Source organism: Tamandua tetradactyla, chromosome 17, assembly GCF_023851605.1.
Source record: "Tamandua tetradactyla isolate mTamTet1 chromosome 17, mTamTet1.pri, whole genome shotgun sequence".
Taxonomy (NCBI): Eukaryota; Metazoa; Chordata; class Mammalia; order Pilosa; family Myrmecophagidae; genus Tamandua; species Tamandua tetradactyla.
Window position 1 is genome coordinate 11,445,527 of NC_135343.1, and position 23,275 is coordinate 11,468,801.

At 41.7% G+C, this 23,275-nt stretch overlaps 1 protein-coding gene across 20 annotated transcripts in view; it reads right to left on the reverse strand.

Moving 5' to 3' along the window:
- Positions 1-491: 491 nt before the first annotated feature.
- The window catches only part of SLC8A1 (solute carrier family 8 member A1), a 390,011-nt gene continuing 367,227 nt past the window's right edge, over positions 492-23,275 (reverse strand). For all 20 annotated transcript variants that reach the window (XM_077134079.1, XM_077134062.1, XM_077134067.1 and 17 more), the window contains one exon: positions 492-3,910. In XM_077134079.1, the coding sequence (XP_076990194.1) occupies positions 3,534-3,910 (377 nt within the window). In that variant the 3' untranslated portion in view covers positions 492-3,533. The remainder of the gene's footprint in view (positions 3,911-23,275) is intronic.

Sequence of the window (23,275 nt, forward strand, 5' to 3'; positions counted from 1 at the left end):
CAAGAGGAATACAGCATCTGATATCAAAAGAGCAATTCATTTAATTAGCCCTTGGGATACAGCTAGTTATACATTTCCAATGATCAATTATATTGAGCTTGATTGATTTGATATAATACTCTGCATGGTAAAAGGTGTTCTAACATGTAATGGTTTATTGGTTCATGTTCTTGGATTTAGAAAAGAGCAGTAGAGTTGCACTAAAGTATGTTAAAGAAACAATTTGTGAAATTGAAGAATGCTAAGATAACACTGCTTTCCAATATTTATCTCAGCACCATAGGATAGGCAAATATGCTGACATTTAACTGTGCTTTCTTGGAAAATTAAAAACAAAACATTGCATGACCAAAGTGTTGACATTTGCAAGAGTTTGAATATTGGGTGTCTATTTGGTCTTTATTTCTTCAAAACATGAAAATGAAAAATGAAGTAGATGACAATGAAAAGAGAGAAAACATTCCAAACAGAATATGCTGTATCACTAGTGGTTAAATCAGAAACAATTAGAAACTTTATTTGTCTGTGTCAATAATGTATATAATTTGTAAGGAACAGCACAATAAGTGCAGTGTTTTCCCTAAGCTGTGCACAATACACACAAAATCAAATAATCAAACAAATAAAATGAAATAATTTTACACAACTATAATAATTAACAACCACCCTGAACAACCAGAATCAATATTTTCCCTATGGCATGAACATTTAAAAGGCAAACAAACTAGAAAGCTCTGAAATTGAAATTGACCAACAGCAAGAATTTTTTTTTAAGTCCTCTATGAAAATTAGCTATGGGATTATTGTCATTCCAAATACAGCTAAAAATGAGTGCAAAATCCTTCTAATATTTAAGCACCTCACATCCCTTAACTATGTTTGCTTGGTGTTGCTAGGCTAGCTTTCCATTTGGTAAATCTCAAACAAATAAATAATAAATAAAGCATGGATTAGAAGGTACCCCAAAGGACTGAGGCCATATGCTTTGGGCCATGACAGTTTAGGCATGAGTCTCTGGCAGACAGGGGCCATCACAAAGGTGTGGAGCATAGAAAAGCTGTTTCCCAGGACAGATAAAAAACTGGGATTAACTAGGGCTTCCCCCTGATCTCAATCACTTTCACGGTTGCCCTTTCTTGGTTTAAAATGGGAGATGTACAGATCAGCAAGGCTGGCCAAGGATAAGGGCCAAGCTTACGTTTATACACTCCTACTTAAGGAAGATCCCAGCATTTGAGTGACTTGGAACGTTGTATTTGCACAGCTTCAATGTGTTTCCATTAGTTTCACAATTGTGGTTTTTCTCATGAGATAAAACTGCTTCCATATGACTGTGTTAGATTTTTACTCATGGCAATAGCAATCACATTAACTCTGAACCCCGAAGGGCAGGGATCTGGGCTAACTTGTTCATGGTTCAGTGCCCAGGAGGTTACACAGCACGTGATGTGTCGAGGGGGGCACCAGTATTTAATTATTCATTCAGCCACCCAATATTTATTGAATGACAACTGATCTTGATTACTGAATGGAAGAAGAGAAAATAAGTTCCAATAGCTTTTATTTCTTATGTATCTTTGAATCAATACAGAGAAGTCTCTAGCCTGGGATTCCCCACAAGCATAGACATCACTGAGAGATGAGCAAAGTCATTTCATTTTCCCTCATTATTTGGAATCATTACTTTGGAATGTTGGATTTATCCTTGCTCTTTGGTAGTTTTGAAATAGAAAGAGCCATTCTTTGTAAAGGGTTAAAAACCTTCCAGTGCCATCCTCCTGGGAGGCACTGATGCTCTCATTTAATCGTTTGCCCTTCAGGTGTCGAGGAGACACACTTGAAAAGGCCCATTGGTCAACTGACTTCTTTCCTACTCAAGAACTGCAGATACAATCAAAGGGGTCTGCATGGTGAAAGAAATAGGGCTCAAAGCAGCCTTTTACATAAAAAAGAAAATGAACAAACCAGCACTATCTACTATCTGTGCCAGACAGAGCAGATGTGAAATAAATACTTGGGGGAAAGGGTATTGTGGAAATGGAGGCTCTCAAAGCCAAGGCATTTCTAACTCACCCACTTCTCTGCAATGCTTCCCTCCTCGGCCTTCCTGAATTAATGGGTGATGCTTAGAGGCCTCTGATGTGTTCCACATGGCTAATGTTCCATAAGATATTTTGCAGTTTGCCTGCTGAACCCCTCAATAACTTTAACTTTCCACATGACAGTTATTGCTTCTTAGAAATGAATGTGCAGATCTATGAACATATAAGCCATTTTCTCCTTTTGTCCCTAGTAATAAACTCAGTAAACACAAAAGTACCAACTCAGGTGAAAAAAAACAGCTCACTTATGTCTTCAATTTCTAATCAACGTTGATGAATGGGAGAATGGAATATGCTAAACTCTACTATATACAAATACACTTTTTGTTCTGATTTTCATCCATGCACTGTGTAACAGGTATCACAATGACATTCCCAAACAGGCACATGAAGAAGAAGGAGCAGATGTTCAGTCATGACTGGAACAGGACTGTGCAGGCCATGGATGCTTTTGAAAATAAAACTGATGGACAATCCGAGGCAACAGCAATCGTGGGACTGGGACACATATTGATGCAAATGGAAAAGGATGATGTGCTCTTTGAATGGGGCTCGTCTTCCTACTTGCATGGGGCATTGGGTTAGGAGGGAAGAGATGGGACAGGGTACTGAGGACAGACAGCTGGGCTGGAACACCCAAGTAAGGGCCTTACTAATCATAGTCCAGAGCCAAATAGATAAAGATTTTGCATGTTCCTGGGAATCTAGGCACATTATTTCTGTACCTGTTGAACAAGAGTGCCAGGCATCATGTCTTTAAGTATCAGACTGTATCTAGAACCATCACTTTTCCTAGCACTATTTGAGCTGCTTCTTGGAGGCAGATTCATTTCTGTTTAAATTCTGGAGATAAGCAAGACATTTGGTAAAATAGTGAAGACATGCTTCTTTCTTCTTCCATGCCCAGATCCCTTCTTAATCAAAAATGATTTTTAAAAATTTGGATGTTGCGGAGGAGAATCCTAAAGATTTAACATGTTACGAAAATCCCATTTGCATTTGGCTTGGTCATCGCCTCTGACAAAGAGACGGCAAACACCTGGCCCTCCCAACCACAAAAAGCAAAAGAAAAGCCAAGCATCAACCACCTCCCCAGCCCCACCAAAAACAAAAGCATAAACATGAAAGCAAATCAAAGCCTTAATGCTTTATCGACCTGGAGATTGTACAACCCTTCGAGGCTGAGCTGCAAAGATGGCTAGATGGCCCTGCCTCCATGTCTCGTTCAACATGGCGATGCCCCTGGGAATGGGAGGAGATGGTTTCTCACTTCAGCCCTAGTACAGAGTTTGCTCTTGAAAGCCGGATTCCATCAGCAGGTAAGTGAACATGACCAATGTCAGCGTCCTCTGTTCGTTATACATAAATCTTTATGTATATATATATGTATATATATATATATATATAAATTTACTATATCTGATTGTTCCTTTAGAAGCCTTTTATGTGGCAGTAGGCCTCCAGGGAGGAGAAGAAAATGTACAAGAGCCACAGGAGCACAAAGAGGCAGGATGTGAGGAGCTTGGCAGTCCGGGGCCCTCCCAGCTCACCTCCGATTTCCGGCCTCCGCCGATACAGCAGGACCCCCACATTGATGAAAGCAAAAATGGTGAAGAGAGTGACAGAGAAAGCTAGTGTGCCAGGGGACACTTTGAACTGTTCCCCGTTGGCTGCGTGGTAGATGGCTGCGATGGACCAGGCCACGCCGATTCCCAGGAAGACGTTCACTGCATTGCTGCCAGTGACGTTACCTATGGAAGCATCTGCGTACTGGTCCTGGGTGGCTGCCACTTTGCTTGCAAAGGTGTCTGCAGAGAAAGAAGAGAAAGGCAAAGACACTCGGTTAACTCGTTAGAGACATCTGTGGAGTGCCGGGAGCTTTAGCGGTATACTCCAGAATCAAACCCTGATGGAAACCCAGTGACCAGGAGCCGGCGTTGATGTTCCTTTGAGGCTGAGTCGTGTGGTCCAAAGAACACAATCTAGAAATCTGGAGTCAAGGGCTTGGTGCTAGCTGTGCCTCTGATGGACTGGGTGCACTTGGGCAAGTTTGTTACCTGCAGATACCATAGTACTTTATAATGGAAACTTCTTTGTTCTAAAAAGAGTGATCACAGGCCATATACATTCGAATTTCTTGGGGTCCTTTTTAAGAGGAAATATTCAAAGTCTCCAACCAGCCTTCATGACAACAAAGGCCCAGGAAACTGTTTTAACAATATTTCCAAAGATTCTTAAGCATTACAGGTTGAAGATGGCTGCTGGGGAGGGTATTATTGAAAGATGCTGTATCATCTGCTCTAGTTCATAAATTAGAACATTAAAGTGTCAGGAGGTGCTTACAAAGATTCAAGAACAAGTCAATAGTGGAATTGAAAATAATCAAACTATAATAATAGGTGATACTTGACTAAAGCTTTAAGAATAGGAAAGGAGATTCACCTAATTACAACTTCTCATTGTGACAACTCTATGAGGTGAGGGATCTTTATAGGTGAGAAAATTGGGCTTAGGGAAGGTGAATCATGGGTGCAACATCATACAACTAAGACGCAGCCATGCTGGTAGTTGAGCTAGGCTGCCTATCTTCAAGGCCAAGGCTTGTTCAGTGTGCCTCTTGCCTTCCACCAAGCCATGGGTGCCAAAACTCTCTGCATCAATAATCCCATAGATCCTTTTCTGAATGTAGGACATTGTCCATTACAGGGGTAGGCCAAAAGTGAGTTAGGATTCTTGATGAGTAGAGTACAAGACCACGTTTGGACAAGAGAGGTTCAAATCTTGCCTTTACCACTGACCGTGTGACCCTGAGCAGTTTGCTTAACTTCTCTGAGCCTCAATTGCCTAATCTGTGAAAGGGGGATTATGAAACCCATTTTGAAGTGCTGTTGCTCATTAAATACCGTATGTAAAATGCTTACTAAGCTTCTTGGTACAAAGTAAGAGTAGTTCGTTTTACTGTTTTGGAAAGGGCATGTAAGCGGAACAGGTTTTCTTGGTTAATATTTGAAATGGGTTCTGAAATTGCTCCCTATTAAGCTTATAAATAGAACTTGCAAGATACTCAATTTCTTGACCATGCGACCAACCAGAAGGACTTACTGATATCAAAGTCTTCATGGAGCTTTGCAAGATCCTTTGCACAGGAAGTTTATAGTGCATGTTAATAGCTGTCAAATATGCAAAGTCAGGCATGGCAGGTGTTACATGAGTACAAGTTGTATCATCCTGTCTGGCCCTCCTGAGGTCCCTGGCCTAATCCAAGCATGCGTGTAGGTTGTGTACATGGCTGCTGGGCCAGTTTCTCCTCTCTGTTTCCATCCTGTTGCTGCTAGTCTTCCTCTGTAATTGTGAAAGGGCACACTACATAAAGGATGTAAGTTCCTGGCAGCCTGTAGATTCTTGTGCTTTAAAATGAAGGCTATGTGGGCTGCCCAGTGCCTATTGCATCTGCAGCACCACATTTTTTCTGCAAGGGAGCTGGTCACCCTGAGGCCCATCTCATTGACTCTGACCTCGGTCTGTGATGAAAGACAGGCTTGAATTATTATTTTATAATTAAAGAAACTAAGGCAAACACCGTTTCTACTGAGCAGGCACTATACTACACGTGTTACCTGTATTTTCTCATTTGGTCCTCACCAATGGTATGAAGTAGACATTATTATCCCCGTTTTACAATTTGGAGAACAGTGATGCTGTGATATTACATCTTTTGGACAGGATCTTGGCCAGCAAACAAGGATTCTTAAACCAAGTGTGTTAGATTTCAGAGCCCACACTCTGTTCACACCACGTCATCCTGCCCAAGAAGGCTGATGAGTTTTCCTTTCCTCTCAGCCCATTTCAAGTTATCCTGGTCCTTTCACTTGGAGACTCTGAAGCAGGTTCTTGCTGAACCTCTTTCCTGTTCCCATGGGAGAAAAGACTGAAGAAGTCACAGGCCATCCATTAATCCTCATTGGTGGAGGATCCCATAATCCCCACACTTTACAGCCCAATCCCAGAGGCTGGGGGATAAAAGCAAATCAAGACCAGTCTTATGGTCTCTTACACTTCATTAAAATGAAAATGGTTTGCTTTTCTTTTTCAAGGACAGGTACTAAGCAAGGAAAATAAAGGAACAAGAGCATAAGTAGGGAGAAGGCAGCTTACAGTCTTACTGCCACGGAGGAAAACCTGAGAGGTTGTTCAAGCTGAGTCTGCTGCTGGCACTGGCCCTGGTAGGTGGGGACAGTCCTGGGGGAGGGATTGTGTTGTGCAGGTGACCTGGAGCTGTTCCCCAGCACACACCTGCTTCCCAGGCAAGTGGGGCAGGGCACCCCGGGCAGCCCGGGTGGCTCCTCTCCATGCAGAAGTTTTCTGAGATTTTCCAAATAGCCCCTCTGCCATTGCACTGCCCAGAAGGGAGAGAGGTGTAAATGCAAATTCCTGAGTCAGGGACTCCACACACCTAAACCAGTCCTTGTACCCTGAATGCAAAGCACATCTGAATCTGCAAGCATTTCCTCTACCTCCAGTCATTTTTTCAATGATCTTTTAATGTGAATACTGCATAGGAATTCTTGCTCGAAATAACCGATTCCCATTTTCAAATGCCTCTCTCTGGATTCCCCCAAAATGGGTAGCCAGAGCAACTAGCTTATCACATAAATAAAATATACTTAGGCTGTCTTTGGGGCTGGTAGTTTTCATCAACGTGTAGGCATCAGGTATTTTGTATGCTTTCAATTCAAAAGCCACATTAAAAATATGTAGGAACAGATGTAGGTCCAAATCATTAACCTTAGTTCCAACAGAGACAACTCTGCCAAATGAAGTGCAATGGATTCTCCCCAAATGATCTTCTCTCACCACCTTGCTGCTTGGTGCCGAGAGCAACAAGCCACATGCCATATGTCAAGCGCTGCCAGGAGTGACCCGGGAACACTAAGCCCATAACCTGCCTTTTGTCGAACACGGCAAATGCCATTCAAATGCCCTTCCCCAAAGTAAAATCCAAGGAATAATTACCGCCTTGGTCTCACAGGGGATATGATCCTATTCTGAGCTTGGCCTATTAAATACAAACGTAAGGATCAGGTTTCTAATGTGATTGGCACAAATGAAGACACACTGACTCCCACGTAAATGCATTTTCCTGTACATATACTGCAGAACACGTTTCTAATAAAATGTTGTTTTTAACTCCCACCTTGAATTCTAATAAATTTCAGATTAGTCATACGGTCTTAGGACTTTCGGTTCTGCCTCCTTGGTGCTGGGAGACTATAAATCAATAACAAGGAAGATTTGTTTGAGAGACAATGTGGCTTGCATTAACCCACACGTCACAATCAGGACACAGTAGTTCTCTGCAGATCTGCCTCAAGTTCAGTGTTGATAACCTTGGCCAAATCTTGTGGGCAATACATAAAAAATACATAAAACTAGGCCAATCCTCTCCCCTTTCTACTAGGAGTCATTTGTTTTGCCTGAACTGCCCAAACCTTGTATCTACATATAGACTAAGTCTTAAGCATCTCCTTTGTAAAAAAGGGTAGTTCTTACCATCCTACAGGTCAGATACAGGGTTTATGCATTATAAAAGCAAGAGTTTCTCACTAGATGATTTATCTTATCCTTGACATGGAGCAAGTTTTGGGGGCCACATGTTCAACTCTCACATGTTTTGTGCTCAGGAAATGAGCGAGGCTGAGCACGACTGCAGCTGGAGGAGGGCCTGGTGGCGGAGGTGTGGTTGCCCTCCCCAGAAGGCAGACTCCCTGACAGGAAAGGAGACGGCCCAGGTGGGCAGAGCTTCATGGTGTAGCCAATGGAGAAGCCTCGACAGGAGACCTGCTGGCTCCTCTAACTATATGCTATTGAGCCCATCACCTCACATTTTGGGGTTCCAATTTCCTCATCTAAAATGAAGGTTTTAGATGAGAATATCCCTTAGAGTCCTTTTGGGTTTACCGTTTTGATGTTACATAGTATATTTCACAGAGACCTAAGTTCATACACATGATTTTGGGGCTATCTACTGTTTGCAGGAACAAAATGACCCTTCTTCATTAGGATTGACTTGGTGATAATAAATGTTTCCATTTTAAAGCATAAATGACTTAATTTATATATTCAAAGATCCTAAGAAGTAAGATCCTAAGACTTGAGGATATCATCATTGATCAAACTGTGGCAATGTTTACGAAACCAAATCACACTGCACATTTACCTTTGAAAAATAGGTAAGAGATGTTGATGAAAGTATTTACTTCCAACCACCTTGACCAGCTATGCATTTATATGAGTGAAGCCATGCTACAAATGGTGGCAGAAAGGCGTATGGGTCTAATATCAACAAGATCTGCACATCACTGGCATTAGAAACATAGAGAATTTTGTAAAAAAAATGAAAATTTCAGACTCAAAAATTAGACTTCCTGCGGAAGGGACCCATGAACCTGCATTTTAACAAATGCCATGGGTCATTCTTATGACTTAGAAAAACTCTAAGACATGGACATGGGGCTGTGGTGCCAAGTGCCCACAGTTTGGGGGACTCTGTTGGGAGGAGTAGATGGTTTGACTTTCAGGGTAGCAGCTAACTGGGGAAGAGGAAGGAACAGCTGATTTCTCTTCGAAACACTGATGACCTAGATCTGGTGGCCAGTTTCTCATAGACCAACTTGGGCATGCTTGGTGGAGGAGCTGGGGCTGCTTATCTATATCCTCCTTCTCCCAAGTTACACTACCCCAGCCAGCAAGACTATCCTCAAAGGGCACTAGAGGGGGGCAATCTACCTAAATCCATTGAATCCCGGCTCCTTCCTCTGGCAGGGTCAGAAGCCTGCCAACTTCTTTGGGTTTTTGGGAGGAAATGAGTTAACATGAACACCATTCAGAACAGGGCATGGCACTTGATGCATGCTCAATATTATCAGCTCTTCTTATGACACAACTGAGCCAGATCCCAAGAGAATCCATAAGTGGCAGGGAATTCTGACTTATGCTAATGAGTCTATGCTTTAGGGAGTTGTAAGTCTGTAAGACATTAATTTTACCATCCTACGTACTTAAAAATGTGATAGAGAAAAACTATTCTTAAAGAGATTCCTACTTTTCTTATTTTGAGAATTTTATACAATGTAAGCCTCTCAAAGACGTCAGGGACCTTCTGGTCCAGGGCCCTGGTCTTGGCACCTATTTCCTTCCATATATTCCTTACTCACATCTACGCATTCTCTTGTCTTGCTCTTTTGGAATTCAAACAGATGCACCGCTTATTTAAGTGCTAGTTCTTCTGGTGTCACTGGGGACCTTAAACAAGCTTCTGTCTTAGCAGTGATATTTATTTACCCGGGTAAATATGAAAACCACACACATACACACCAGCACACTCACTTCCCTGGTTCATATGCAAACAGCCCTTATTTGGCCTCTAACTAAAGTTCAAGAGACCAGGAGATTACTGATGCTTGAGTGATTCATGACCAGTTAGGAGAGGAGGCATAAACACAGAAAAAGGGGGGGGGGGGGAAAATTAAACCAAAGAAAACCTCAGCCCATAAAAGTGGTCCCTGAAGAGAGTGAAAAGGAAACAGAGAGAGTGACGTGACCCACACTGGCAGGGTGGGAACACCTGCTTCTGGTCATTTGATCTCCAGCCCCAAGTGAGGTCAGAGCACCAACTGCCCAGCCCATCACCATCTGCTTCATTGGTCGGGACTGTGGCCTGAGCTTGGAGCCTTAGTTTCTGCATCTGGGCAGCGAGATGCCCCCTCCATTGAGTCAGCTGAGTAGGGCATGGATGGCTCTGACACGGTGGCTCAACAAAAGGCCAGTGTTTTTGTTGTCAAATGAGAAATTGATGTTTTTCATTTTGAGAGATTAATTTGAATGTTTGGTACTTTGTAGTGGTATCCATGGGGTTTATTTTTCCCTTAATGTATCTGAAATCAGTGTATATTTTAGGTTCAAAGAAAGAGATTAATACTCATTGAAAGAGAAAAATAATAGGGGTTTACTTCTCGAAGAACACATGGCAGAGAACAGCATTAGCACAGACCACCAGTACTATTTATTTAGTCTGCTTTCCAAACTGCAATTGGATACATGTTATCAAAAGAAAAGGATGGTAGTCCACTCCTAAACACACCCAGGATGGGATTATCTTTCAGTACAGCACTCACACACACCCAAGTGAGGAGCCAAGTTTCCCCTAGTTTCATCAGCTCTGCGAAAATTTGCTAAAATCCCCAGTTCTAGTACCTGGCTAGTGCCAATAAGAACATTTTGAGCTTTTCAAAGAATTCCAATGATTTATAGGAGGTGGGGATTATTCTATTCAATTGCCTGGTTACTTCCTCCTCTCATCTTGCCTGCAGAACAACAGAGAAACAAACAAACAAACCCAAGAACCATAAACCAACCAACCAACCAAATAAACAGAAACCCAAATGAGCCGAGTGTGAAGCAAAGAAGGAATTTTCCAGCCTGGTTGTCTCTTGAGATTTGGGATTATGACGATTCTGATGTGGCCCAGATAACGTGTGCTCAGACAGGGTTTGGTATCTTCACTTTAGGAATCCTGATTCTTTTCTTTGAAAAATAAAATGGTTTATGCAAATTACGGTGGTGGAAGTTTTCCAGCGTGTGCCTAATCAATAAGGGGTACAAGGTTCACCAATTGACTTGAGAAAAGTCTTTTGGTTTGTTCCAACCTGATGAACAGGGTCCTGGATGACGACTAAGGCATCTTAAAGTCTCCAGTTGGTTTACGTTAACTGACAGTATGGCTTGTCGTGGTGATATTTAGTAAGCTGAGGCAACGTGAGTAGGAAACCCAGTCACCAGAGTCTGTGTGGGTAGGCAGTACTGTTACTGGAGAATACTTTCCTACCACCTGCAGTCTACATACTGTATCCAGTTACAGCAGTAAACCAAACAAACAAACTCAGCTTTGTAGTAAGACCTGGTTTTAGTCCATTTGCCACGCACTGGATGTGCGATCATAGGGTAATTAACCTCTCTGAGCCTCTGTTATCTCATCTGCAAAACAGGGAAAATAAAGGAACCCATTTTATCTGGCTATTATGATGATTAAAAGAAATAATAGAAAATGGCTTAGCCTGGTCCCTGGAAACTAGCAGGTGCTCAAGAAATCTTACCTATTATTATTCAGAATTCTTTGTTCTGGTGCTATCAGGTTATGCTGGTGATACTGAAACCTTTCCCTATGGTTTCTTGAGCTAGATGGGTCTGTCCTTGATGTTGGGAAGAAGACAATAAGAATGGTTACTATTGATTGAGGCACACTAGGCTAGGCACTGCATATGGCTTCTCATTCAATCCACACAACGACCCTGTGAGGTAGGCACTATTTTGGGAGATGAGAAAACAGAAGCCCAGAGTATAAATAAGTTGCCTAAACTCTTATAGTGAGGAGGAGGTGAAGCTCGGACATGAACCAAAAGACTGCAACCCTCACTAAAGCCCACATTCTTAACTACACGTCCATGACAAGATAAAATGACTAGAAAACTGACCCATTTGGAATTTGAAAATAGACGAGAGAGTCAAAGAAAATTTTAAGAAGTATCATCATATTCATCTCTGACTGTAAATGCACAATGTTTCATCATCTGCTTTCTGGAATAAAAATGAATAAAACTGTTCTAAATAGGAACATCAGCCTGATTTTTTTAGCAAAGTGTTATAGGGACAGGAAAGGGATTAAGAAGAGACTCCGCTGTGTGGGGTATTTTTTCAGGGGAAGTCCAGAATTCTTTGGAACAATAATACACATAGATCATTGACTAAGTCCCTAGCTTCTGTTAGTGTTAAAATTAATGCTGTTTTTATAGGACATAAAGTGATTTTGAATTAACCTACTTTTGAAATAACACAGTTTGTAGTATTTTCTATTTAGATCCATGATTCTGTTACTTTTATAATAAACATTTATTTTAATAACAGTAAGTCTATGAGGGCAAAAAAATGTAGGCTTAGTCAAGTAACATTCTGCTAGTTTTTGAAAGGAAAAAGGGAAGTGTGGATTTGGGGCTAACATAAATAGCTGAATTGTCATTTTCTAAGCCAGTTGGTTTGCTAGTGTGTAGATGCAACTGAAACTTACTTCTTGCCTCAATAATGTCCAGCACAAATAATAATACCCTCAATAACACCCTGCACAAAAAAGTGTCCTCCAACTCATTTCTCCCTCTTTCCCAATAATTCTTCCTGCTTTCTCTTGATATGGCTTGCTTCCTTCTCCTGTGCTTTGTTCTATTTATGGACCATCCATCTCCTATCTGAATCCTCTCAAATGCTCTCCTCTTTGCTTCTCACGTCCCACTTTAGAGTTTTATGTTACAGAAAAATTAGAAACATTGAATGTTTGATAAAATAATCTACAGCATCATCCAACATAATATTGTGCAGCTGTTATAATGAGGCTGCAAACGCACACCAATTAACAAAGAAAAATGTTCATGACACATTGCTAAGTGAGCAGGTAGCTCACATACCTACACCTAGTATAAGTTCATACATAAAGTATGGGTAAATACATGACATATATCCGTATGCACATTTTTATGAGATTCATTTAAATGTCTGAGGATTTACAAATTTGAAAGACAGATACAAGAATGCAAATGGATGGTGGGATAGCTTGACTTCTATTTCCTTGTTTTCCTATTTTATTTACAAACATTTTATTTATTCCTGGGTAACTAAAAGGCTAATAAGTGCACATTAAAAATAAATTCATCTAAATAAGAGGGTCTGTTTGAAAGTGGGGGGAGTTGAATTTCAACCTTTTCTAGTCCTCACAGGCATGTCTGTGCACCAGGATATGCCTCCTAGTTCCTTAAGTGGAGGGCAAGCCTTGGGACACCGCACAAAGTAGGTGTGTTTCAGAGGCTATGGAGAGTGAGGAGGTGGGGGAATGGAAGAGATGAAGGAGCAATAGCCAGGCCCTCAGGGGCTGGCCTGGAGTCCTTGGCCAGGGAGGCATCCAGGACCGGCACCAAAGCAGAATGAAAATTCTACAAAAACAAGTTGACCTGATTCAGAAGTTTGCCCAGAACTAGCAATGAAGGGAGGATGAAATGTCTGTGCTTCATTCCATCCACTTCATCAAGCATTGAAAGGTTGTAGAGCAAGGTCACGATCTGCTCTCTTAATTTTGCATTTTGTGTTACAGCTATGTTATATTTTATTTACTAACAGTACATTTTATTAACGTCAACCCTCAACATTGCTTTGCATGTCCACTTAACTGGACAAATGCTTTTTACAAGCTGGTTAAGAAATGTATCCCCTTGAGATGTCTTGGAAGGGGATGTAATATCCAAATCTTTCATCACTTGTACTTGGGGCTCTTACTCATGTGCAATTTGTAATGCAAACACCAGAAAATAAGGTTCAGTGCTCTACCCAAGCTGCTAATAATAAACAATTATGCTGTGCGCGAATGTAACACTTTTTCTAGTTCTCTTTCCTAGGTAACTAACTTAGCACCAGGCCTATAGTAGCAGAGGCTTAAGAAATGCCTGCGGGCAAATATTTATTTTTACAGCATCTTACAATCACCAGCGCACTTCCATAGACGTTCTGCTATTTGCTCTTCCTAATAATGCTGAGGTTGGGGGAGGTGGGAACCATCACCCCCAATCCCACTTTTCCAGGTAAGAAACTACAGTTTCCTGGTAGTCAGTTGGATCACAAGCAACAAGACGTCCAAACCTTTGATTTCTGGTGCCAGGTCCTCATGTCAAGGGCTCATTTCTAGGATCCCTCATCAAATCCTGTTTCTGCCAGATTTCACCCCCTGCTCTGGGCCTGGTGATGGCACACTTGCCTGGCAAGCTGTGACCATGTGTGGTGTGCAACCCCCAGGGCCTCTGCGGATACCAAAGAGAGAAATGATTGGAAATGGTCTTTTTTAAACAGTGAAGTTACACAAATGTAGCACCTGTTAAAACAGTCTTTGTGCTAAATGCAAATGTTCTGTCTCCTGAAACCATTATTAATCCATAATGCCCTAGTGTGAATCACTGTTGGATATTCAAAGGTGATAGCTATCTCAGAATATTGGGACTGTGTGATGGACAAGGGGAGGTTGAGGAGAAAAAGCTAGGTACCTGGTGCTATCTGGGGAGAACAGATGTGGTGGGGGTGACATGAGAGTACTAGGTGCCAGGGGAAATGGAAAACACCAAGGACTGGAAGATGCTGTGTGAAGTGGGGGGTCAAGAAAAAGTAATGCTTTGTCACACTCTCTAAGGATAGACCTGCCTGGGTAAGCCTGCAGGTAGAGGAACAGAGTGAGTAGGTTGGCAGGAGTCAAACCACCTTATTAGCATCCAACACACACTTTTAATCCATGATCCCACAATCGATTCTATTTTCTTCATGACAATGTTACCCCTCATCACTATCTGAGATTTTATCATGTTTTTAAGTATTGAATTCTCCCATTTACTAGCGTACACTCTAAGGGGCTAGACCTACCATGAGCCTGGTGTATTCCCCTAACTCCACCATGCAGAATAGTGCCTGCTACTCACTGAGCATTTACAGAACGATTGAAGGAATGAAAGAAAATGAATGCAGAATAGCTCTGGCTGTGGCCCTGCCCACTGTATCATACTGCTTCTTTTGTTTTTAATTTAAAAAATGATATTAAGTGTTCTTTGAACACCATAGAAAGTAGTATAGAGAGGGAAGATCAGATACATTATCTGATGATCAAGAATGCTGCACTGCCTTAGAGACTCAGCTTGGACTTTCTGGTTAGCTTTGGGCATTCATTGTCATAACACAGTTTTTATTCCGATCTTGCTTGCTGTAGACTCAACTCAGGTGTAGAAACTGTAGGAGACAGGGCTTAATCATCATTCTCAGGACGAGAATATGTGACATAGCAGAAGTTACCAATGTCAGGGTCTTCTGTGCTTTGCCTCTCTTCCCCCTAGCCGGAAAACTCTGGAAGCTCAGGCTAAAGGGCAGGTGGCACCTTGAAAGACTTGTAGTGCTGCCTTACACTGAGTGCTAAGTGCCCTTGGAAGACACCTGGATGGGCTGGTTTATGGGTTCTGGGGTGCTATAATTTCATCAGTGGAAGCATCACTATACAAAGACTCCTACAGAAAAGGAGTTTTGCTACTGTAACTCAGGAATGGAAAGGTATAATTAGCCCTCTGCTGGGCTCACTGGCAGAGCCCCAGTGGGAATCATTTTAGTTTGAAATCACCAGAATATCTTGCTTGTTGTCTCAACCCACGATTTTCTACAGTGGTAACCTAATAATAGCTTGCAGTTTATGGAGGACCACGCTAAAAAGCCCTCTGGGCTCCAGAGGAGAGGAAAAAAAAAGAAATACACAATTTCCTGATTGTAAATAATAGGACCCAAATAAGCTATTTTCTTCTTGTGCACAAAATACAGGCTTTACATGTGCTGAGCTAAACAAGGGCTATTGAATATGGCCACCCATAGACTTAGCATTTTTGGATCATGTGCCAGAAAAGGCATTTGAAGAATGTAAGGCATCTTATGGATTTAAATCTTTTCCTAGAAGGAAGCAGTGCATAGACAAGTAACGTGGAGCTCACGTTTCATTCCTGCGGAAAGGCAGGATGTGAGAGGTTTGCACGTTGAGCAAGCGTCGTGCTTCAGCTGGGCACAGATGTGAAGCGTCATGATTTCATGCTGTAAAAGGCACCCCCTCAAACCATTGCAATTCTTTTAGAGCCACATGCAAGATTTGCCTTTTAAATCGGGTTAAAATTTTATTTGCCTTCTCTTGCAAAAACAGCCAATGAGATTGAAAAGATTTTATCGCTCATGGGGTGCCCATGACAAGGCAATTAAGTCGTGCTTTCTTATAGCCCAGATGTCCCTCTTCTGAATTAAGTAGTAATGAGCCACTCTGTGCACATGTCCAAATACGCATGAATCACTGGACGCCAAAAATATCTCACGTATGTAAGTGCAGTTTACTGATATCTGTGGATGATTTTGTGATGCATAAAATAAAATTATTTTAAAATCTTGCAGAATCCATGGTAATTTTGACATTAGGTATTAGGAGGACAAGTATAATTGCTATCAGGTGGAAAAGCCATGTCATTCTTATGTTAAAAGTGGTCCTTGTGAAATAGTCAGGAATCTATAGAGACAGAAAATCCATCAGTTGTTGCCTGGGGCTGCAGGTGGAAATAGGGATTTCCTGGAAATGGCCTTGAACGATTTTATTGGAGTGATGAAAAATTTCTAAGACTGGATGAGGGTGATGGCTACACATCTCAGCAAATTTATGAAAAATCACTGAATTGCATTTTTAAAATGGGTGAGTTTTATGGTATGTAAATTATGAGTTAACAAGTTATTTTTTAAAATGTAGGCTGAGGCCTGCATTTAAGAGAAAAAAATCATCATTCCTGTACTTGAAATATTGGGGCAGCGCATTACCTTATTTTCAAATGTGAAAGGGCGCTATGGAGGTCACTCCCCTGAATATTATTCACAAGCCATTCTGTAGAGACTCATTTTTGTTTACCCTCACGGAGCAAAATGGCCCCAATGCTGTCCCTATACTTGACGCTCACTCCCTTTGGAATATACCTTGGGACTGAGGAAAAGAAACTGACATTCATTCATATCACCCATTGGCACACCCCCTCCCACCCAACATAGAACACACAGGTACGCGCACACCTGTACAGCGAGATGCTTCTGCCAGGTGTCCTTGCTTCGGCTGGCCTAGAGCATGTAAGAAGACCCAGGTAGAAGAGGATGGAATACTTTTTATCTCCCCTTCTAGACTTTTATGGGACTGAGTATGAAGTTGGGTGGTGTGGCATTAGGGCATTAATGCAAAGACTCTGCAATTCTTCAGGTTGGGCGTGACACACGTTAGGATCCCTGCTTCCCAGACCACCTCCTAGCAGAGGGCTCTGGCTCCTCTCCAGCCTTGTACTCAATGCCAGGTGCCCACGCAATGCTGCCCCAAGAGCCTTTGAGAAAAATAACTCAAGGATTGTAACTGTCAATGGAAGGACTTTCAAGTATTGAATACAAACTCTTCTTTTGGGTGAAAACATTAAAGGATGCAGAATTGTTTCTAAATGAACCTTTCCCAGTTTCTTACAAATGCCTTGGGCCCAATGTACGTAGTTTACACCCAAGTGGTTTTTTTTTGTTGTTGTTTTGTTTGTTTTATATACATATATATGATAACAGGCAGTTCTGGTGCTATTTATAGAGCAAATCTTGTTAAATCTGGTGTTGAGCGTTCTTTATTTCACTCTCTCTTTGTAAACGTTTGCTTTTGTAGGCTTCCTTCAAGCCTAATGACATTGCCTATTCATGAGAAAGTGGTGGAAAGCACAGAGCATTTTATTTCCAGGCAGCTCCTTGCAGGCACAAGGTGATGATAAGGTCCTGTAGAAGGAAAGCCATCTGCAGGACTGGTGCTGAGCAGTGCTGTCTCAGGCATTGTCCCTGCAGTAGCCTGGCCTCTTGGCCGCACTACAAATCTGAGAGTCCATTCTCAGTAGTTTGACCTTTCAAGGTGGTAAAGAAACTGACTACTTATTAGAGTATCTGAAAACAAAGCTATCTGCCCTCTAGGATTCTCTTTGGGGAACTGGAACCATAGCCATTGAGAAATCTTGGCTTGAGGTAAGATAAATTCTGCTCTCATTTCCCTTCAAGATGCTAGGAATATTTAATCATTGTGGCAATGGCACGTTCTGTTGAACACTGAGGCTATCTGAATTGAAATGCCAATGTTCAGAGGGTAAAGCAGAGAGAGAGAGAGGCAGGGAAATTATGGGAAGCAGGAATGCATTCCAAGGTCCACAGCACCACACCCCTAATGTAGGATAATAATGAAGACAGAGCCAAGAATTTACATGTATTTCTACTTTTCAATTGCTGCAATATTGCTGAACTAAACGCCCCCGGTGGCCTAAACCCCTTTATCAGTACATTGAGATGGAAGGGAAAAAGAGATCTATCATTCTTTGAATGTCTTCCCTGTGCTAGGCCCTAAACTGGGTATTTTATAAATGCAATCACATTTAATTCTAATTACAATCCTGTGAGCTAGATTTTCATGTTCCCATTACTTTGAGTAAGGAACTAAGGCTCAGAGGAGTTAAGCATCTTGCCTCTGGGGAGGTGGGGGAGAAGGGGACACGGATTTCCCAGGTGTATCTGTCTCTAAAGCTCATTCTCTTTTATATCATCCTGGGGCATAGTCATTCACCCTGCACTAAAAGGAGTTTTTGCAAAATATTTCTGAGTCTTAGGCTGTAAAGCGATCAATCAATCCGCGTGTCCAGCAAGAAGACACCAAATCCATCTTCAGTGGGATGGGATGAGTGCAAATGACTGAGCTCATCTGATTCCCCGCTGTTCTTCATGGCAGTTCAGCAAGACTCTGGGAATTGAGTTGTGACCAGATAAAATTTCCTCTGAGAACGGTGTTTGTTTTTGGTGGGAGGGTGCTATGTCGCCTTCTGACCCCATCTCTGTGGTTACGTAAGGGGTGTGGGGTGAGTATGTGACTGAACATACCCTTGAGGCCTTGAACAGCAACCTCCCATGTCCCACAACCAGCTTTCCAGTTCAGAGACCTGGAAGACTGGAACTAGATTTCCAGTGCTGCCTGTAAACCTTCGTAGAAGGTGGGTGCCAGAAGAGGGCTCCCCAATATGCCCCTTCCAGACCCCACGGACCCCAGTGCCCAGGCAGATATGCAAAACACGCAGCTTCAGTCCAGCCCCGGAATGGCCAAATCTCCCTCTGTGCTCAATGCCAACAGCGGCACAAGGCTGTGTCTGTGAGGGTTATCTCGGCACTCTGGTTTTCCTCAACTGGGTCTGAGCTAAACACCTTTCAAAGAGTTCCTGAGTGTCGTAGGGTTTTAATTTCTACATTTAGGAAATGCTTAGAGTTTCTGGGTTTAGAATTGAGTCTTCATTTATTCAGAAAATTGTTGTAGCAGGGACTCTACTATAACACCAAAAGGAATAATAATAGAGTGTAACCTCAAAGAACTTGAATAGAATCCCACCGCTATGTGCCTTAAAAGTGAAAAACACTGAAATTGAGGCAAAAAGAGAAATGAGTAATTTCCAAAAAATTGTAAGACATTTGGGAAAGAGTGCACGCCATGCTTCCTTTGAAAATAAACCCGAGAGGCAGCATGATAGAGTGGTTACGTACCAGACGAGAAGAGTGAGATAATATGGATTCTAGAAGTTACTGGACACGTAAACTTGTACTAAACATGGACAAATGATTTGTTCTCTGTTTGCCTTAATTTCCATATGAGACTCCAGGAGCTCATTCTCCTATACAACAGACAGTGGCCTTTAGACAGGAACAGCCACTGTACACATTCGTGGATTTGGACGCTGTACATGTCTAGGAGTATCATTCACTTTACGTTGAATGAACCCCTTGAGGTTGCAGCATACAACCTGTACAACCTGGAGACACTGTCAGCTTCCCTGAGAAGTGAAGCCACAGGGCACACTAAAATAAAGTACTCATTATTTAAATATACTCTCGAATATCTTGGTTCTTGAGAATTATTAGAACCCAGTAAATTAAGAACAGAAAAATGTAAACCATCGACAGATAACAGGCTTCTTTCCTTACTAAAACAAATGATAAGTTTCAAAACACGAACAGATGGAAGCATCTCATTTTGAGGAAAAGGACCTAAGGGACAAAAAATGGAAAGGTTGGGAGGAGGCAAAAGGTTTATGTCATTTACTGAAGTTCCCTAAATAAGATAATAGGCCATGGATGTGCATTTCTTATGCCCAACACTTAATACAGCCTGGTGGTAAATTTCAAAAGCTTCCTTCTTGGCCTATATGACGTTTCCTATCCATTCTCACTTTTCGATGGTTTCCATTCCTTTTGGCATTTCTGAGAGTTGTTCTCAGTGCAAAGAATGACAATTATTTCCTGTCTTTTAAAACAATTTGCAGTTGAAAAGCGCTGTATGACACACAACATTACTTAGTTCTCTCATCATATCTGTTTGAATTGTTAGTTACTATTATCTCTATTTCACAGGTGAGGAAATCGGGACTCAGGCAGTCAAGAGATCTTCACAAGCCACAGAGTTAGATGTCTGAGTTCCTGAATTCCAGAAAGACCCTAAATTCCAGAAAGCAGTAAGCACTCTACAGAGAAGAGGGTGATGTTGTCACTATAATAGAGTGACCCACCAGTTTTATATCAAATTCTTCCTATGTGTTTTGAAGTTTGGAAGTCATGTATTTTAAAAGGGAAATACATTTTCTCTGAAACCTGTTTTAAAAAGGTTCTGTATTCAAAAGAAAAAAGTTCCTAAAATCATCTATTTCCTTTTCTTTCATGCCTTAAAATCTCCAGAAGAAAATGATTTTTACTTGAAAGATTTTTTGGAGGATAAAAGGTTATTCAAAAATACTGGAAGGCAACAAAATCTGACACTGCCAGGAGCCAGGGAACAGCCTAGGATACTCAATTTTAAACTGTTCTGGCCCTAGGAGTGAACAACTGGTAGAGAGAAGACAGAGGAGCTAACAAACAAGCCTTAGGCACAGACCCAACCAAGATGTAGGGGGGAAGACAAGTCTTAAAGATTCAAGGAACCAATAATATTTCCAGCTTACCAACATCTAAAATTTAACTCCACGTAATTAAAATAATGCTTACTTCTCCTTATATCCAGTATAAGCAAGAAAGGATGGCAACATTCACTCTTGGAATCTAGTAAATACGCTAGAAAGCAAAGGCCCAGTATAACCAAGTTTAACCAAGTAAACAGTTGTAAGCTAAAAGAACGTGCAATGACAGGTGGTCCTTGATATAGAAAAGACTGGGTTACAAATGTTATTTATTACATTTTATCCCTTGAACTTGGAAACTGTTTTCCCATAGAAGCAATGTAAGATAACATAGTTATGGCTCCATGTCAGGCTACTGAAAAAAGTCTATTAAGAATTCCACAGAGTGCACCTAAAATATTAAAAGTACTGGCCTGATTTCTGGGTATCAGGATTCATAAGGGAGAAAAAAAGGAAGATGGCACACAAAAATTCATATCTTGCTCTTACTCACTATTACTACTATAGCCAAAATTATGAGTGGGAAAATGTTTCTGCACTCAGGTCCTCAGTGCTCTTATGCATACGTTTCTGCCCCCTTTTAATACCCACTCAGTCATGTCCTTTTCTCCACAAATAAGTCATCCTGTAAAAATATCTAGCGGTAATCTCCCGTAATTATAACTTTAATTTTTAGCTATGTCTAGGTGTTAGGAAGAAAGCAATCTGATTGAACCAATTCACACTAACGTGTAAATGGCTGCTGTACACATTCATTTATATACACAATATATACACACACAATTGCATTACTCATGTGTTAACTAGGCACTGTTCTAGGAGCCAAATATACCAGAGCGAGCGAGAGAGAAAAGGTAAGTTCTCTGCTTCCATGAAGCTTACGTTTCAGTGGGGTGAGTTAGACACTCATAAATAAATAAGCCCTAAAGTCCAGAAAGTAGTAAGTATCTACAGAGAAGAGGGTGATATAATACAGAAGAGAAGAACTGGTTGACCATTTCACGTTGGGTGGTCAGGAAAGCCCTTTTGCAGAGGTGACATTTCAGATGAGATATAATTGAAGAGAAAGAGCAGGCCTTGTGAAAACGTAGGGGAAGAGCATCTTAGACAGCTGGTGCAAACCCTCAGGGAAGAATGGACTTGGCATGTGAAAGACAAGAAAGGTCAGGGCAGCTACAGACCCGTGGGCAGGGGATAGGCCAGAATGGAAAGATAGGCAGGACCCAAATTATACCAGGACCTGTATGATGATGGAAGTGGAGTTTGTCCTGAGTGAAATAGGAAGCCTTTGAAAGACCATAAGCAGTAAAGTAATGCTTTCGATCTAAAAATGATCTCTAGCTGATCTTTGGAAGAAACCTCTTAGAAGGCAGAAGAAGCAGGGAGGTGATTGTAGAGTCTGAGCAAGAGAATGGATGCTTAAACTAGGATGACGGTGGTAAAGAGAGAGAAAACATGGGTATGTCCAAGATTTACTTTAAAGGAAATGTTGGGAGGACCTTTAAATGGTCTGACACTGGAGATGAAGAAAATAGGAATGATGGGTAACTGGGTGGATGATGATACTGCTTACAGAGGAAAGAATAACCTGGAAAGAATAAGTTCAGTTGAAGGATAAAGGGAGGGGGCAGTGGAAGTCAATAGTTCTGGGTTCGGACGTGGTAATTTAGAGCTGGACCTGAGACATCCAGTAGTGCTACAGAGTAGGCAGTTGATATATGAATGTGGCGCTCAGGGGAGCAGTTGAAGCTGGAGATATCCACTTGGTAATCATTGTCAGATGGATGGCGTTTAAGCCATCGGGGCAGATGGGATAGCCCAGGAAGTGAGCATGGGCTGAGAAGTGAAGGGGGCTGCAGGCCAAGTTCTGGCTCACTCCAACACTGAGAGGTGAGAAGAGACTCCTCGGGAAGCCACCACTCCTTCAGAGAGGCAACTATGGAGAAAGGTGATTCAGGACCAAAGGAAGGGGCCCATAGGTTCTTGTAGGCACACATGAGAAGAGAGGATGATAGATTAAATGACTGTTTGATACCGGTTTGTATGAAGTAGATGGCCTCACCAGGAAAGCCATCAGCTCTCTTTCCCATTGTTTTTGAACTATTGTACAAAATATTTTTCATGACATATGTAGATACATAACCTTGTCTTAAGGCAGGTGGACTTGCTGGGGAAACCTTCTGGTGTGATGTTCTTTCGTCATGAGAATCGAAGCGCTCAGCTTAGAAAGAGGCAACAGGACTGGGGAAGAGCCTGGGGTTCTTCTCCTTCTTCAAGAAAAGTGACAAGAAATCAGCCTTGAGGCACAGTTGAGTCCCAGGATCAAAGTCAATTAATGGAGGAAGTGAGTGAAGAGGACCAGTTTTGTTTATTCTTCCTTGCCTGTAGCAAATAGGCTTTATTATCTGGGAATAACAACATCTTTTTTTGTTTGTTCGTTTTGCTTTTTTGGAGGAGTCGGGGGAATGTAATGAAACACTGCTCTGAATCAGCAGGGTTGCAGAATAAAGTCAGAAATACTATGTTCGTTCAGCATCTTGTTCA